Raw genomic sequence first — 19,098 nt, 5'->3', positions numbered from 1 at the left:
GTTCAGGTTCACTGTATTTTCCCACCTCAAATCATAAGCAGAAGACAAAAAAAAAGTTGACTAAGACCTCAGAAGTAACTATGTTTGGAAACACCAGATTTACTGTTTAGAGCCTGGAAATTGTTTAACATGTAGCACGTAGAAACAGAAATGAAAAGCAGCATCAGGATATTTGGAAAAAGCCTGCAAGAACACCATATAAATACTTCCCTGTGATAGTTCATTTATGAAATCGTACTTCAGATGGGCACATTCACTCCAATTAAATATAAAATTATTTAAAACACTGAGCTTACTGCTCCTTTGTGAGTGCTTACACTTCTACACTGATTATTGCATATACCTTTCTGTGAAGTTGCACATCTCAGAAACACAGAACATGAAGTAAAATTATATAAAGTGCTTTGAACAACACATTAATCTATTAAAGATTCACAGAATAATCAGGGTTGGAAAGGACCTCTGGAGATCAACCCCTCTTCCACAGCAGGGCCACCTAGAGAAGGTGACACACAACCTTTGCAGGTGGGCTTTGAATGTCTCCAGAGGAGAGAAACTCCACAACCTCACAGTGAAGCCTGTTCCAGAGCCATCCACAATGTAAAGAAGTTCTTCCTCATGTTGAGGTGGAACTTCTTGTGTTTTAGTTGATGTCCATTATGCCTTGTCCTGTTGATGGGCACCACTGCAAAGTGGCTAGCACCATCCTCCTGATAACCACTTTTGAGGGATTTACATTGATGACATCACCTCTCAATCTTCTCTTCTCTAGACTGTAATGGATTCTTCCAGGAAAATAATTTGAGAACAAGGGAGGCTCAGAGGAAAACAGCTTAATGGACAAGAATTAAACACTTGAAGAAATTTATCTTTCCTTACTACATTTCAATGATTCTAGCACCCTACTGAACAGCCTAATGATTTTCACAGAGTTATACAATAGTCTGAGTTGGAAGTGACCCACCAGAATCATGAAGTACAACTATGCAAGACACTCCAAGAATTCACACCATGTGCCTGAGACCATTGTCCAAAAGCTTCTTGAACTGAAGACAGCATTGGTGCTGTGATGACTTCCCTGGGGAGCCTGTTCCAGTACTCAACCACCCTCTGGGTAAAAAAATCTTTTCCTGATACCCAACCTAAACCTCCCCTGACTCATGCCATTTCCTTGAGTCCTGTCAATGGTCACAAGAGTGAAGAGATTGGTACCTGCCCATTCACTTCCTTGTGGCTGAAGACCATAATGAGGTCTCTTCTCAGTCGCCTCTTCTCCAGACCAAACAAACCAAGTGACCTCAGATGCTCCTTGTAAGGCTTCCCCTCCAGACCCTTCACCATGTTCATTGCCCCCTTCTGGATGCTAACAGCTTAATGTCTGTCTTTATTGCAGTGCCCAAAACTGCACATGGTATACTCAAGATATTAAAATAGTAGTGGCGTTTATACTTATGCATTAGGACTGAAAGAGCAAAATAAACTGAATGTCAGCTAAGTTGGTTAGATAAATTTTGTTAAGATTAACCACAAGAGAAGAGTTCCATAATGCTCTGAATTTTACCTTTGATACTTTCTTCTAATAGTCCTTTCTTGAAGTAAGCTAACGCTAGCCCCACAATGCCATCAAACTCAGTTAGGGGTATTGATGTGTAAACTTCAATGGCCTCATCACACCGCCCAAGAGCACTGTGAAAAAAAAGGCAGTCACTGGTATGAAGGATGCAGCAAGAGCTGCTATGATTCAGACTAAATGTCCTTGAAGACCGGTGTCCTCTTTTCCACAGCAGTTTTAAGTAGACACCTAGAAAACAGGAATATTACGACAAGAAAGTGCAGTATTCCCCACCCTTCTCCTGTTACAGTAGTTACTCTCTCCAACTATCTTTTGGAGAACAATTGATAGGGAAAGTTCTCCTTTCTGCACGACAGTTATATACAAGGACGTTACTTAATGGCCATCACAGTGCAGAGGGGAAAAAACAGCAAAGGGAAAAATATGAAAAAAGAAAATCAAGCTGTGCATAGGCACACAATGCACACACAGACAGACTACAGCATTCTTGTTCTAAGACCACTATGGAAAAAATAATACAGGATTGTGTTTATTAGAACTACTTATTAGTTACTAGAGATTTGGTCTTGTCTGAGTTGCACACATGCAGTAACACATACAGCTTTGATGTAAGACTTCAGGAGTCTAAAGAGTTGCTTCTAAAATCTTCCCTGAAGTTAATGAATTATCACTTTGTCACAGGCTAGAAGTTTCAGTGCCATGTACAGAAACTTAAGAATACATGAGGTTTCCCTAGAGAGCTAACAAATATTTAATTAGCAGAGCTTGAGGTACCTCATATCAAAGAGAAATTTGAAAGTCTACATACTTGTGTCCTGCATTCCCTCAGAACCAGAAGGGCATCACAAATACGACTTAGAATTTTGAGTAGGACTACAGCAGAAAAACCACACACGTACACAACACCCCAACTTCACATGCTTCAGGTTGTGAAAGTCAATACAAATTCAAAGGGTAGGTAGAAGGGATTTTGAATAAATCTTGAAGCAACAATTTTATTCAGACTAAGCCTGAGTTATGGCTCAAGGGTAAGACTGTAAAAAAAGAAATAAAAAGCCCCCAGAATTTATTGTGGAGACAATCTGACAGCTACATATATAGACTGCATTAAGGCACATTAGTATCAAGCAAAGAATAAAGGAATCACTGATATACTACATCTGTGAAGACCTACAGCAATTCCTTGCAATATGATTTTTTTTTATTATACTACCCATTTCTGGAGCAAATACAACGTTCAGTCAAGCATGTCTACAGCTAAGAATAATGTTTAGTATATTATCTTTAGAAACCGTCTTTCACCTTAAGCCTCACCATATTTTGTATCACTGCATTCACTACCTCCAAAGCTGAAGTGAGAGGCTCAGAAAATATGTCAACAGACACTTACCACAGTGACCTGCCGTAGTTTTGCACTGCTGTGTTGTATTTCTCAGTATCCTCTGAGTTTTTCAGCAGTGAAGCTGCCCTAAAATTAACCACAATGAGGGTGACTTATCATCTGACAGTAACATGCATATTTTGAGAACAGTTCTCAGAGTAAAATGGACAACTGTTTTATGCAGAAGTTCTTCTATGCTAATTAAACATAAACAGAGCCTATTTTACTGTTTTAATGAAGCAACAAACACGTTCACCAAATATTGTTTCATTTACCACCTTCCCCTACCATTCAAATAGAAGAGAGAAGAAAAAAAACTTCAAACAAACCCGAAGGCCAAACACCTCCATTAATTAGACTGGGATAGAGAATAAAACTAAAACCAAGCTTGCCTTCTACAATTTAATTTAAATCCCACAGTGAACTTGTTAATGTCCTAGTAAGACATACAAGACTTAGAACATCTTTACTTTTTCAATTCTATGTTCTGCATTTCCAAATTTGGTATAGAAGCATCCCCACACCCACCCCTACAAAACACTTAGTTAAAACGTACTGTTGAACTGAGAAAGTAAATTTTATCTGAGGAAAAGAAAAACCCTTTAAGTTTATTAGCTGGTGCATGGAGAAGAGGTCAAGGAGCTTGTCTAAGCCTTCCAAGGGTGGGCAGTTTACCTCTCATATGCATAGGTTGCCTGCTGTTTTAGATGTAGATACTCATTCAAAAACCCAAACATTGTGAAAGCAGAAGGATCATCTGGATTTCTTTCTAGAAAATTAGGATTGACAATGTAGGAAAACAACATCAGTAAGCTGTGAAAAAGCATTACAAAAACACTGCTACATGGAAGCTACAGTGTATGCACTAAACCCTTTGCCAAATGCTTCTGTCAGTTGCTCACTAGAATAATTTTGACAGGCTTGAAGGCAAATAGAGAAGAGACAAATGACCCAAAACATGACATCAGGTTGGCTCAAAAATGTTTAAAATATTATGATGTAACATTAATGCACTCAATATATTTTTTCAGCATGCAGTTGTTTGTTTTTTTTTTTTTGTCATGAAATGGGAAAGTATTCATCTTGCATTGACTTCAGTAAAATACTAGTAGAAACTTACGTGTTATTTTTAATACACTCAAACAATTCTGTACAATGTGCTTGAGCAGGGAGGTAAGACCAGATGACCTGGTCCCTTCCAACCTTAGTCATTTTGTCATTTTAGTTAATTGATAAGGCACAAATTTGTCAGCTGTCAACTCATCTCAGACTAGTAACTTTTCTTCCCAGACTAGGAAAGAAGCCTCTCCAGAGTCCCGTTAAGAACAAGGCAGGAAGAAATACAGTCTCACATTCATCTCATTTACAGTGAGATGTATTTTCTAGCTCTCAAAAGTCAGCAACACATTACTCAAATGATTTATTTACAGGAATACTTGCAGACTAATGAAGATCTGCATTTGCCCTATCTACCTTCCAGGCTAGACATATCCAGTGGGGAGGCTGGCTTGGAACCCTGCATAAAACCAGAGTCCATCGCCTGCTGAAGGTTAACAAAATCGTATGCTTGAGAATATAGAGTTACACAGCACACAGGAACAAATTTCTGCCAAGCATCACACCAAAGAGGCAGAGGATCTGGCATTTATCTTCACTTTTGCATAGAGACACATACAAAGGGAGTCTGAGAGCAAACACTCTAGGATGAGCATGATAAGGCTCTGGTCCCTATTTTTGCTGGTCTTTGAAACAGCTGGAATGAGTAGGCAGACAGAACCCACATCTATTTCATCTTTGTGTGATACTAAAAATTGGACAGTGGTCTGCTTATCCTATTTCAGTAACTGTACAGCTCAAAAGCCTCTCCCCAACTCAGCCAGACCTCCCTTGTCCAGAACTATTACAGGTGTGTCTGTTAATTCCGAATGCATGTTAGGTGTGGCAGGTTAGAGAGGCATTTAAATCACCTACCTGTATATTTGCTCAAGACCACTTGGGCTGCTGGTATAGCATTCATTTGAACAATGTTGTACAGATACAGTTCAGTGTTTCTGTTGGCTTTATCCTGCAGCGTTGAACATACCCAGTGGGCATAGCCTTTTGCTCCCTCAGTCTCAAGAAATAAACAGATACCCCCCAAAATAGGAATCATTAAACCTGCTCAAAATACAGCAAAATAATCACAGATTATAATAATAATTCTATGCTTTAGGACAGAGTTTTGGCTAAAAATCTGCATCAGTGTTAAGCAGAAGAACATACCAAATTGAGTTACTCCACACATACTTTTAACTTTCCCTCTGGGCAAAGCAAACTCTTACATAGGCATATAATGTGCTGCACCACTGTAGGGATGACAGGCAAAAAAAAAAAGCTATGAAAGAGTAAGTCCTCCGCTGTTTTAGAAATCAGGGTCCTGGCAATATCTTCGCTCTCTCCAGAAATAATTTATGCCTTTGATCTATGTCCAACTCTGTGGAACATGGAGAATGTTTCTTCATGACTTACGAAGCTGATTTCTTGAATCCTTGGGACTAAAGCATTATATAAAATAACTGCCCACTATACAATACCAGCTTAAGTCAGAAACAACAAGATGGAAGTCAGACAATCTCACCTGAAACACAATTGTAGCAGTTCCACTATTCAAGACATGCCTATTTTTCAATAAGTAGAGAGACTGGATATACACAAACTTCAGATAAAGTACACCTGTTACACTTACATGCATATTGAGTTCAGTCGTGTGCCTGAAGAGATCCATAGTATCATAGCTGCCTACGGTCTCTGCAATAAGTGCCTAGAGAGAAGCAAGAGCTGCTGTGGTCATGTACTTCAAAAATCATGACATTGACAAAAACCTTGACACATATTATGTTAGGCATATCTTAAGCATTGAACATGAAGACACTTTCTTCTCATATTCTCCAAGCAAGATTGGTTTTAAAAATAAAATTAACACAAAAGGAACACAAGTAGTTTCCACTGTATCAGTAATTTAAAGTCTTTGGCTGCTACTCTGCATTCTTCAGGACAAAGACTTGTGTGTGTTAGGACAATTTATAACAACATCTGACAGGAGCTGCATTTCAACATGTGATGGTGCTAGTTCTTTCCTAGAGTCCAGTTTTCAATTAGGTAACATTAGCAGGTGAGCAGTGTGGGATTATGAAATTCACCTATAATGATTGTAAAAGTGTCTCAACTATTCACAGATGGCCTAGATATTTGAAGGAGCACATCAGCTCTCAGTGGCAGGGGAGGAAGGGACTTCCCAGAAAATGAGAACATACATTAGAAACTTACCGGTTCTAACAGTGGCATTAGAAAGGGGAACTGAGAAGAGAGTTAGGCAGTGCCATATAATGAAGTAGTGGTATAGCTGAAGCTGAAATAACTATCACATAATAAAGACATAATAAAGACAATTTGTTGACAGTTGTCTATAAAAAGCCTCAGAGCACAGTGATTGTTAATAGTTTGTTAGAGAACTCACAGTATCAGCCACAAAAACATCATACGAGTGTGTCTGATGAACATAGTAGCTTCCATTGTATTACCATATGGAAACAAAGGAAGTAGAAGTTCCCTTTATTTAAACAATTTTTAGGAGCATGAATAAGTTGCCAGTTATTAGGATGAAGTTTAAGTCTGCTCTTCAACAACTGTTTTTTGTGTGCAGTTTTATGATTTTTCGTCCTACCTGTCCAATCCAACACAACAAGTAAGAAGGCTCCAGAGACTGGGCTACCTTGAAGGCTTCATGAGCTTGCTGTAGAACCAAAGATAACACTGCTGTTGAACTGCCTGGCACAGTAACAGAGCACGTCTGAGCACACACAGGTACATTAACATGCACTCATATTGGAAGAGATTTAATGGACCGAATTAGGTCACTACTAAAAACATCTTCTGTACCACACAGAACAACGCATCACCCGGAGAAATAAACCAGTTTAAAGAAAATGTAAAAAACCCAGAAGACTTCACAATATCAAAGTTTCCCTCCCTTCTAAAGACACTTCCTTCCCAGCTAAAGAGTTCAGAACCAACCCTTGGAACAATTTAAAAATCTGACTCTTGGAGGATCCAGTTTTGAAAATTTGCTTTTATAATACAAACATGTTTTCAAAAGGATAAAACTGATGATCACCCACAACTCAGCTCCCTGTGGCCTACATATGCTTAAGAGTTCCTCCCTCAATTTGGCACAGGGAGAACAAAGTCTTAGCATTACTAGTCTTAGCAGTAAGCAGTCTGTACTATCAAGTTATTTGTCTTAAAAATAATTCTGACCATCACATTTCCAATCAAACAAAATTTCTGTAAATCCAGCCAGCAAATAGGACAGGATGTACTTCAGCTGCATGAGGGCTCCAGGCTTCACTTAAAATGTACTCTAATTTTTCTCCATAGAAACCCTGAAGACTAGAGTGTTACAGTAAATCATACATCTGCTGATTGAGATGAACTCAAACACTGAAGTTCAGTCTGTGACGTACAACTAAAAGTTCTTGGCAAAACCTGGCATGCCCTGATTTGACTAACCATTTCTCTGTCCTTCCAGTAAGTTTTCATTCCAGCTAGGTACCTGGAAAGCAACTTTGCAAATTCAGCAGGAGTTCACAATTCACAGTTCAATTAACCTTAGCCCCGCCAGAACAAATTTTTAATTTATCTGCATTCCTCAAGTGCCAATCTAATTTCTTTCAAAGGATATACATTTTTTGAATTAGAAAGGGACATTTGAAAGGGACCTTCCCATCCCCATATACACCCTTAAAAAAAAACTGAAAGGAAAATTACACTTGAGGATGGGAAATAAATTACCTCAATGTTTCCAGTTGCCAGATACAAAACCCCCAAGTTGGTCCAGGCAACAATATTCTAAATAGAACAAATAAAGTTAAAACCAATATATTACTACACTCTTCAGAAATAACAGTGCATCAGGAGAAAAGTCTTAAATGCCCACTTGAAACAGATGGCAGCTGCCTCCAGCACTTACAATTTGCTCAGCTTGAACAGATTTGATGAACGAATGTTGAGCAAGAGCATAATTCCCAATAGCTGGAAGGAGAAAGAAAAAAAAGAGAGTTAGATGTAACTGACTTTCAAAACATTACCCAAGCTGCCTTCTAATTTATGATATTAGACATCTAGGGCTGTCACTGAAGACTTACCACTACAAGAAGCAACTACACCAAGTGCATTCCAATAAAGATGATTTTTGCTGTCAAGTCTCACAGCTTTTTTGAGACACTGGAAGAAAATCAAATGTGGGTTATGATGATTAGGAGAGCAAAAATTAAGACTTTATGTGCTTACTTACTCAGTGATGTAGGTTTTATTGTTTAAGAGAGAGCATGCAAAGAAGCATGAACGTAAATTTAAAGAACATACCAGGAAATACAGACAATACCTGCAAAGACTTCTCTAGCAGTTCAGTGATCTCATTCATGTCAGTGCCCACTGCTGTGAGGTACTCCGCTTGTCGATAATAATTTATTCCAAGATCACACCATATGCTAGGCAAAGGCATCAGTTTTAAAGCTCTGCCATAACACCTACAGAAATATGAATCACAGAATCACTATTCCAAGTCTCTACACAAAGAGCAGAAAGCTGAAAAAGCATTCAAAAGAGTGATGAAAAACCTAAACCACATAAACATGCATAAATACAAACAAAACCAGACAAAAACTGAAAGCAAAAAAAAAAACGAACATATTTTCATTCAGACACTTACTGCATCTGAATCAGAATCATTCTGGGCTAAAAGCAATCTGTAGTGCCCACCACTTATGAAGCCAGAGGTGTGGTTATGTAGGTGTGCATTAAATCAAAGCTCTGTCAGCTACATTATGCATGCTTTTACTTAAAACAAACATCAGTCATTTTTACAGTTCAGACTTCCCCTAGGAAGTATCTGACTTTACGGATCATGGTTGAGATTCACCAAGAAGTTGCATTTCCTGCCTTACAAATCCAGCTGAAAAAAGCTCAAAGGGAGTCACAGCAGAGTGAATTGATGACATTTTTACAAGAAAGAGGTACAGACAAAGCTGAAAGACTCCAGTTGTCCTGGGAGAATTAGTTAGCAAATACTGCAACCACTGCACTTAAACAGGCGTGATTTGTGGAATAGCAGGGAGAATGAAGTCATGTGCCTGGAGACAGAAGGGAGAAGAGCAGGTGCTGACAGCACTGTGGCAATACAGGAAACATACCCTGAAATGAGTAGTGTAACCTGGAAGAAGCATGAGACTATCTACCCAATATGCAGGTATCAACAGATCAGCATGTCTTTTATTTTCTACAAATTAAATAGTCTAAAATACTTGAGACTCTACAGAGTCTTAAACTGCAGAGAAGCTCTTGATAATAAAAAAATAGTACCTTCCCCCCAGTATGAGAAGATCGTTTTTCTTCAGCATCTGTTTGGTTGCATTTTTACCCAGAAGGGATCCTAGTACTTGAACATTCACTTTGGTTGGTGAAATAACATGCACACTAGTACAGGTATCTCCCAACAGTTTCCAGAGGCAAGATATATCAGGACGGTGCTTTACTGCCCTACAATTACAAAAAAAACACACACAACACTCATTCAGACACTTCAGCATCCTTTTCTGGAAGTGCCACTTTTGAAGAGTGTCACCACCTCACATGCAATTAATCTGTGAGCTGTTTGATTTAATCCAGTTTCTTCCTATTCAACCTATAGGTCTAAAAGATCAAAAATTAAAAAACAAAGAACAACAAAAACCAACCAACCAAAAAACACCCCAACATGTCAGCTGACTACATGCACTCTTGCACTGTCATATTACAACACATGACTCATCTGCAGAAACTTAATGGACTTTCTCCTCTAACAGCAGTTATTGAAAGGTTTGATTTAGGACATTTTGTACGAAATGCAAAACAAAAAGACAGAGAAGGAAGGAATATTTTCCTCTTATCTGTTATTTATGGTAGGAATACCCTCCTCTCAGACCCATATGTCAGGAGGACTACACAAGAGAACTCTGTCATTTCACACTTTTGTTATAATGAAATGACTCTGCATCTTTGAAAAGAAAAAAACCAAAACTCTGTAATTGCAATTGATTTAAGCAGCCTATGTCTAGAAACTGTTATTCAAACCATTTTAATAAACACATTCTTATTTCTAGAATGGAAGCCCTAGTCCATTTGATTCGGTTTAACTGAAAATTCTCCGACACTTGAATCTTATTTTTCTGCCTGTCAACCCACAGTCCCATCAGAAATTAAATAGGTGAATATTTAGTACCAACCTTGTAAAATATGCAAGGGCCTGCTCTATGTAATCCACAGCCTTCCTATCCAAATAGTTATCAAGGGCTGATCTTGCCAGCATGAGATAACACTCACCAAGTCCTGAAAGTAAGAGAAAATACCTCCTATGAAAAGAAATGCTTTTATAATATGCTTAAAGTCCAGTGGGGAAGGAGGCTGGAAGCCTGGTCAACATTCTGCCTTATGCAGAAGTTGATACCCTGCATATGTTGTAACAAAATCAAAAGATCCACAATGCTCACAACAGAGCCTTTGCTTTTAATCTATCTCGTCAAGTGTGAACTGCAGAATTATTCAGCTATTAAAAATAAACCTAATTAATTATAAAAAATACAGCATTTAAGCTTGGGCTTGTCTTCAAATATTAAGTAAACCCCCCCGAGAAATCTGCAATAAGTCTTCGACAAATACTTCAACTTCCAGTTTACATGTGTCAAAAATCAATCCTGAAAACCAAAAAGAGCAAAGAATGTCAGAGTAGGCAAAAGGGAAAGTCTTCAATGAACAAAACTTGAAGCAAACATTATTTAATCCTATTTATATAAGAATTTACTTCCAGTGGTGTATTGGGTCTGGCTGAAGTGGAGTTAACTTTCCCCACAGCAACCCTCATAGTGCTGTGCCATGTACTGATAGCTGGAAAGGTGCTGATAACACACCAGCGTTTTGGCTGCTGATGAACAGTGCTTGGAGCAGCATCAAGTCAGTCTTTCCAACATTCCCTGCTTCAGCTGTAGGCTGGGGGAGGTATCAAAATCCTGAGAGGAGACACCGCCAGGACAGCTGACCTAAACTGACCAAAGGGGTATTCCATACCATATCACATCTGTTCAGCCATAAAAGCTGAGAAGAATGTGGAAGAGGTGGGGGGGCACTTGTTATGACATTTGTTTTCTGGAGCAGTCACTAGGCAGACTGAAGTCCTACTTCATAAGAAGTGGCTGGATGTCACCTGCTGATAGGAAGTAGAGATTAAATTTTGTTTTCCTTTGCTTCTGTATGGGGCCTTTTCTTTTGCTTTATTAAACGGCATTTATCTTGACCCATGAGTTTCTTCAATCTTATTTTGTCTTCTGTTCACATCCTACTGAGAAGGGAAGTGACAGAGCAGCTTGGTGAGCAGCTTATGATGTCAAGACAAGGTCAACCCACCACAACTGGAAATAATTCCCACTATTAAAAAAGAACTGCATCATATGCCACAATTGCTAACATTTTGGAAATAACAACTGCTTGGTTTATATATTTGCTGGCACCAGCAGTGATTCTGTCTGGCAGTAAGGCACTGGATATGAGTACCATTCATTCTCAGTATTATTTTGACAGTTCTGAAGCTACCCTCCTCATGCTATTGTAACTCTGTACCTGTACCAAAATAGTGTTTTGCAGGAATCTTTATCTTGCCCCCCCCAGAAATCCCAAGATGCTCTTAATCAGAAAACACAATTGATTTTATTCCCCAAAATTACTCATTAAAAGATATGCTAGAACACAGGCAGAATAAACATTTAGTAGCACAAAAACAAAACACATTGAAAAGATGCACTGAAGTAACACCAGTTATTCTCTCAACTACTGGAGACTATGCTTCCAATAACTCAACACAGATACTGTTTAAATAGATCAGAACACTAGAAAAAGAACACTGATGGGACAGCCAAAGAACTTCACAGAGTTTTAAGAACGTCCACAAAAGTTAAAGAATCGGACCAAACATCATAAAAAGTCTCTAAGAAACTGAAGGCTGTTTGGAGACGCAAAAGGATTTAGAGCTAACAAACTAGAGATTTGTATGTGAGCAACAACAAAAGAAGACTTGGGAGATGTAAGAAGAGTAAGTATAACGGCAACTATGGGGGGCAATCTTGGTACTGTGGACTTAAGTACTTTTAAAGCATTTTATTCCTAGTAACACTGTCAACTGTTACCTACAGACACTGAGAAAGCCATACGTGTGTGCACACATCTATACCACCACCTTTGCAAACTGCTGCTGCAGTCAGCTATTGCCTTCTTGCTCAACAACCAGTAAAACCGCCTAAATACAATACTCTCCAACTCCACTATGGAGCTTTTGCCATGTCACTTTAGTCTGGAAAACATTCAAATGGAGTTTCACAGAGGAGGTAGAGGTGTCAACCACACTGTAACTTTTTCAGACAAAAAACCCACTTTTGCAATAATAACCCACCATTTCTGAATTAAGTCTTAGCAGAATCAGTCTAGATTCATCCAAAAATCAAAAGGCTTTACATACAATGAAAAATAATTAAAAATTCAAACCAGTATCAAGTAGCAAACAGCACCTGTTTCAGATGGGTATACGGGGTGAGAATGATTGAAGACTAAGTGGCAGGGAGAATGCAAACAGAGCAATTATTCACTTTTTATCAAAATTTTATATACTCCCTGCATTATGTAACTTCAGAATCACAGTTCCAGCACCAGGAAGAAGTTCCAATTGCCCCACTTCTCTCTGCTCCTACCTGTATCCTGAAGGTCTCTACTCTTGCCACCTGTAACACTTGTGAGAACTCCCAGGATTTACTGCTATTTTTCATGACTTTGAGAAGCTCAGAGGGGTCTGAATCACCAAACTAACACGAGAAGTGAGGAACACATGGTCAGGAGCAGAAGAAAATCAGTATAAGCCCATGTCTTTGAAATGGCAGTCTGACTCCACTGCCTGCTGAGCCAGTGTCTTACTGCTTAGGTGAAACTACAGCACCGTTAGCTGGCTTCCTCTATATATCTTCAATTCTTCTACTCATTCGGCTTGGTAGCCACACAGGATTAATTACCTTTCATACTTACTTGAAAGAGAAATAATCACTCACATTCATCATGATTGAAGAGTTTTTCAGATACTTGTGCTACTACAAACTATCTTTCATGCAAGAGACCACATGGCCCTACATACCTAGAATACAATTCTATCCTTCCATGCAAGAAAACCTCAATACAAGTCTGAAACACTACAGCATGTAAAGAGAGGAAAGTGAACACTTTCAGACATGCTACCTTTCAGTGCAGGCACATAGTTTTCTGTCTTCTTTAAAATTTGTTGATAGGTAGCTATAGCATTTTCATATTTGCCTAGAATCTGCTCAAGCGCTGCAGCTCTGTAAATGCTGTACACAAGTCCTGGGTTCAGCTCACTTGCTTTCCTGAAGGATTTCAGAGCTGTTGAGTAGCTACCTCTGTTCAAGTAAGCCTCCCCTAGAGACTCCCAGCAGTTGGAATCCTTTGGATCAGCCCTGAGAGCTGCCTGCAAACTGAAGATATCAAGATATACATTTATTTAAATGAAATATGATACAATTTAACATAAATTATTAACATAAATTATTTCCTTTCACTGTATATGCTCAGGACACTAATTTTGCATTATATACTCTTCAGAACACAAACATACAATTACATAGAACTTTTAAAGACAGCATAGTAGCTTTTTCATCTTCAGAGGGCATTATACAGTTTTAGGCATTGTACCTTACCCTGGCTATTCAGTGCTACAGCAGGCTTGTCTGTGCCTGTCACCAGGCTTGTTAGTACAAAACACCACTATGTTAAAAAGAATGCATTCTGTGAATTCTAGAACTGAAGAGAGACACAGCTTGCTCAGACCCATTTCCCATTGTTTAGTACAAGCTATAATCAGCTACCTTATTTTGAAAACTTGCTATGAGCAAAGACCAGTTCATTGGGATTTGTAGAAAAGGATTTAAACCAACCACCAGTTCTCTTACTCAGCCACTGCTTGTGACGGCTGACCAGTTCTCAGGTAATAAAGTCCACGATGAAGCCAGGCCCATTTTGCTGTACCAGGTCTTGCTTTTCCAGTTACTTCATTCAGGATTGACAGAGCAGTGTCCTAATAAAGTACCAAATGCCAAGTTAGTAAACAAGAAACTTTTAAAAAATATTCTTATGACTTTCTGTGCCTTCCTCAAAGTAGCAAGCTGGAGAATGGATAAAAGAAGTAACAAAAGCCAAATAAGGAAAACCCCCTAACTTTCTCTTTATGTTTCCTACTGAAAAAATCCTTCATCTATATCACACGTGATGACTCCAGTGTTATGCTTGGTTCTCCTACTCTTCTCATTAACCTTCTCTCACCCTTCTCTCCAAATTTAATTTGGAATTGGAACATAAAATTGAAGCAGGTACAACTATAAAAGCTGCTAAGCAATGACAAAACATTTGTTTTCAGATCTTAAATACAGAGGGAACCTGAAGTGATTCCTCAAAGAGGAGGATTAATAGAACAAACCAGCAGTAATCTGACATTCTGAATGTACAATACCATGTCTCCAAGTTCCATGCTTAAGTTTACAGCTGCTGTTCCAGATTCTTCATCTGTCTCATCCAGTTCAAAAGCCTTTTTATAGCAACCACGAGCTCTACTTTTGTCTCCAGCAATGTCTCTGTAGTAGTTACCTAGGTAACAAAAGGCACTTCCCAAGTAGCTGTCAAATTTTGCCGCCTATAAGGAAATACAAACACAACATCAGACAGCATTTTGAAGGATTATACTTACAGACAGGTCCAGCGATAACTGCTTGTTCAGTCTCTGCTTATCATATTTTTTAAGCCCCTTCTGTGATATATCTGAGTTGTCAAATTTTATTTTAAAATTGCACAGATTACCTGAGCTTTAAATAGCTGGAAAATCTGCAACAAATCTCATGACACAAAGCATTTTGTATAAAAAGTACTAAAATAGTTGTGATAGGAGAAAGCAAATCTTTATGACATCTCATAATTTTCATGTTCTACTGTTTCAGTCATTATGTTCATAGTCTTACCATATTACACCGCAATTAACTCCAGCCTTTTCTAAAGTTTCAGTTCCTTCTTAGATGCACTTGGCAGATTTGCTTAAAGTTAAGAAACCCACAGCCTCCAAGCAGCAGGGAACAGCTTTGTCGATAATAATAAAGATCACATAAAATGGTTTAGAACCAAAAGAACTGTTCATTTCAACTACATTTGCCACTATACTATGCTGTTACTGAAGTGCAGACAGTAGGCAATGATTTGAGTTGCCAAAACCTAAGATAAAGTTACATGGTGAGTTTACAATGCCTGGAATTTTATTTCATATACTTCCAAGTTACTAATACAGATGTCAAATTAAATCTTTTTGATTCATGTTATGATCTACGTTCAGAAAAAAAGCCACAGTCACTAAATATAAATTATGGGGCTTTACCAACTTACATCCTTGGACAGACAGTGAAACCCCAACACCATTCTCAATTTTTTTCCTTCTTCATGTTTTTCTAATTTGAATTCTGTCCTCCTCATTTCAAAAGGTCTTCAAAGGCATATGCTGCATATCTATCTAGAGGCCTCCACTTTGAACCCCCAAGGACAGAAGATTGAGAGGATCATCACTAAGTTTTGCTAATTCAAAGGCCTCAAGAATTAATTGAAAACAAAAGCAGGGAGATTCCAGGTAACTGCACAGTTCCCTGCAATGCCTTTTTGCACAGCAGAACCTAGCTTACAGGCTCTGGAGGCTCACACACTGTAACAAGGAGAATATTCAAATCTCTCATTCCAGTCAGTGTATTTTCCGTATTTGGCTTCTGATGTAGGAAAACACTAATTCTACATCAACAGTTAAAGTAGTCTTTACCTTCAAAAACTGAGTGAGTGCTTTTCCTTTGTCTTTTTTTGTCTCATCACTCATGAACCAGTATGTGAGTCCCAGGTACTGATGATACTCTGCAGTTCCAGCCTTTTTTTCAATAGCACTTAGAAAACTGAACAAAATGGACACAGGTCAGGTCAGACAAATTCTCAAAAGCTGCAAAATACTATATTCTACTCTCCCACCACACTTCCCTGTTAGAGGCAAGAAAAAAAAAGTCTACCTTTTTTCTGCCTGTTCATAGTTCTTTTGGGAATAATGAATGAAACCCTCTAGAGCATGGGCTTCAGCCAGATCAGGGTGGGACAACAGAAGCTCTTGTGAAATCTGCAAAACGATGTCATTTTCCCCTAGTTACTTCCTCAATGAAAACAAGAATTGTACTTAGCTTACAGGAATGAGAAAAAGCACTAACCTTCGAAGCCTGATCCATTAAACCCTTGTTTAGATAAGCCTGACCCCTGAGAGCTGAAACCACTGGATCACTGCTTGCATCTACGGTCTAGAAAACCATGTAATAAACAAAATTAACTTATTCTGTCCCCACATTAAGAAGTCAAAGGCATCAAAAGCAGACAGACTGCATGAAGATATAGACAAGAAAGCATTTAAATGTTTTCTCTATTACCCCTGAGAAGACTCAAAATAATTTTGATGAAGATCAAGCGTAAGACTGTAAAGAGCAAGGACAAAGGTACAGAAGTATGAAGAACAACAAAAAAGAATGAAACTGTGTGACAAAAACAAGGGGAAGCAACTTCCCCTAAAGCTTAACCATTCAACCTTAAGGTAGTACGTTCTTCATGACTAATGACAAGTGGGTGAAGGACATGGGAGGCAGAATTATAACATGAATCAAAATTAAGATGAGTAACAGCATAGAACTAGCAAGAACCCAGCAACAGTGAGCAAGACCGGACAAAGTCAAAAGTGACAGCTTCTAAAATTAGAATTGCAAATTAAAAAGAGCTGCATCAAAGCCTGAAAAAGCAGGGATGGAAGAAATGTTTGAATAACACAACAGCTAGTAGGAATGGTCTAAACCACAAAGCTGAAAGGAGGCCAGAGTAGAAATACTCAGCTTAAGTACAGAAAGATAAGAGCACTTTTTAATATTTTAAAAACCCCAGACCTTTTTGCCAATAAAAATACCTGCTCAAGTGCTTTAATGGCTTCTTCTGCAGCATCAGCATCAGCTATTTTAATCAAAGTCTCTGCTTTCAATTGAAGGGCAAGGTTCTTCCACTGAAGATTAGGACCCTCAGGAGTTCCAAGAGCCTCAAGAGCTGTTGACAAGAAGAACCTTTCACCAAGTTAAATGAGAAAAGAAGAAGTACAGAGAGCAGCACTCTTCCAAATATTTCTAAAATCTTTCCTTTTCTGTCTAACAGAACACCATTCAGACTGCTCTCACCCATATATAAGAAATTGTCCTGTAAAATTCCTACTCATTCAAGTTTAAAAATTAAGTCAATTCTAGGAGGTCATCTCAGATGCCGAGATGGATGGATACTGATTGCTTTCTACCTGCTGGCCTTACAAACAGAGTGTCACCATTTTTTCCACTGGAGTTCTAAAGAAACAATGACCTTTCAACAAACAAGTTGTTTTGCACTTCAGTGTTAAAATAAAAGAATATTACTGCAACCAGGGATTTACCTTCGTGCCTGTACTTTGTACCTTTTAACGCAGTTCTGATTACTTTTCCAATACAGAGAATAATCTCTGGGATCTTCAGTCCTAGAGATTGAAGGCATCTCTGTTGAGCATCACCATTCTCCAAAGGGAAGAACTTCCTGCATAACTCAATTAATTTTATTTCTTTATTTTAATGTTGGACAAACTTTTGTCTGATTTGATACAGCCACTTACACAGGACAAGTAAAAAGCGATGTTTCCCCAAAATTGTCTCCAACTTTCCACATATGCTTTGGACTTAAGAAAAATTTCTGCATCAAAAGCATCTTTTAGCAAGGAACAACACCTTAACTTACCCTTTGCATTGAAAAACAAAACTTGTTTTATTTGCTCTGAGCTTTCCGTTTTAGCTGCATTTGGCACTAGCCAGACCCCACATAGGAAAACAAAACACTTGATCTTCATTTGTATTCCACACCATTTGCATCTTCACAGAGCTCAAAATTATCTCTTCCCCAGGCTGGAAAAGGACTTGTCAGGCTATTTACTTGTTCTCATATGCTGCATTTTTTTTATACAGTTGATCAACCTTATTTCTAGTCTATTAACTTCTACTCTTATTTTCTTTTTGAGATGGGGTGTATAGGTACCAAAACTACACACAGATTTTAATACGCTGCTGAAGTTCTTAAAGCTACTGTTTGCGGATGGTATGTTTCACTAACCATTCCCTTTTCTGAAATTGCTAATATTTGACGTGCCTGTAAAGCAGAGCAGAGGAAAGTCCTACTTTTTCATACAGATCTGGGACTTTCTGCACTCTACTTCAACGAGAGTGTAGGACAGCTTTGTAAGAACACTTCTTCCCACAACTATCATTCTGCATTGAAAATAATAAGTAAAATTCTATAGCTTTAACACTTAGTTATGCACTCTGGTAATCACCTCGAAGTTTTGCAGTCTGCTTTGCATAGCAGCAAATTGTAACTTTATTACTCAGCATTCATAAACAGCACAGGTATTAGGGAAAACGCATGGGACACCTCCTTCCAGCCTGAAAACAGATGTAATTACTATACCCTGCTCTACTTTTTAACTTACTTAAAAAAACTCAACACTCAATGTTACAACTTTAAATAGCCTTGGGTTAAGAAGTAGTTTCCTTAGCAGTATGTAAGGGATCTTACAAATTACCACCTGGAAATCTCCCTTATCCAAGTGCTCATAAGTTCCTTGAAGGAGTTCTAAATATGCAACTTTTAAAAGGCCATGCTGTCTACCCCCAAAATATTTTTCTACACAGATTCTTTAACTCTGTTGTTTCAGTTTTAACCAATTCAACCACTAAATATACCAGACCTGTCAGTGGTTTCCCTGAACTTTCCTAGAACCCTTTTTAAAACTTAGAGCCATGCTATCTACTTCCAAGCCTTTGGGTGGCAACAGGTTCAGCACGCAATTATGTAACCCCTTAAAACTTCAGCATTTTTATCTTTATCTTCCTCAGTCAATTCCTAAGTTGGT

General features: G+C 38.4%; 1 protein-coding gene across 3 annotated transcripts in view; it reads right to left on the bottom strand.

Moving 5' to 3' along the window:
- SKIC3 (SKI3 subunit of superkiller complex) overlaps positions 1-19,098 on the bottom strand; it is a 47,649-nt gene that overhangs the window by 15,426 nt on the left and 13,125 nt on the right. For all 3 annotated transcript variants that reach the window (XM_082301911.1, XM_082301910.1, XM_082301909.1), the window contains 19 exons: positions 17,089-17,222; positions 16,352-16,438; positions 16,160-16,263; positions 15,922-16,048; positions 14,584-14,763; positions 14,027-14,151; positions 13,299-13,552; positions 10,256-10,358; positions 9,354-9,530; positions 8,377-8,521; positions 8,138-8,216; positions 7,963-8,024; positions 7,785-7,841; positions 6,658-6,726; positions 5,680-5,754; positions 4,926-5,067; positions 3,630-3,723; positions 2,964-3,041; positions 1,562-1,686 (listed from right to left, as the gene is read on the bottom strand). In XM_082301911.1, coding sequence (XP_082158037.1) covers positions 1,562-1,686; positions 2,964-3,041; positions 3,630-3,723; positions 4,926-5,067; positions 5,680-5,754; positions 6,658-6,726; positions 7,785-7,841; positions 7,963-8,024; positions 8,138-8,216; positions 8,377-8,521; positions 9,354-9,530; positions 10,256-10,358; positions 13,299-13,552; positions 14,027-14,151; positions 14,584-14,763; positions 15,922-16,048; positions 16,160-16,263; positions 16,352-16,438; positions 17,089-17,222 — 2,217 coding nt within the window. The remainder of the gene's footprint in view (positions 1-1,561; positions 1,687-2,963; positions 3,042-3,629; positions 3,724-4,925; positions 5,068-5,679; positions 5,755-6,657; positions 6,727-7,784; positions 7,842-7,962; positions 8,025-8,137; positions 8,217-8,376; positions 8,522-9,353; positions 9,531-10,255; positions 10,359-13,298; positions 13,553-14,026; positions 14,152-14,583; positions 14,764-15,921; positions 16,049-16,159; positions 16,264-16,351; positions 16,439-17,088; positions 17,223-19,098) is intronic.

Source organism: Coloeus monedula (assembly GCF_965178545.1).
Source record: "Coloeus monedula genome assembly, chromosome: Z".
Classification (NCBI taxonomy): Eukaryota; Metazoa; Chordata; class Aves; order Passeriformes; family Corvidae; genus Coloeus; species Coloeus monedula.
This window is presented reverse-complemented; position numbering and strand designations above follow the sequence as displayed.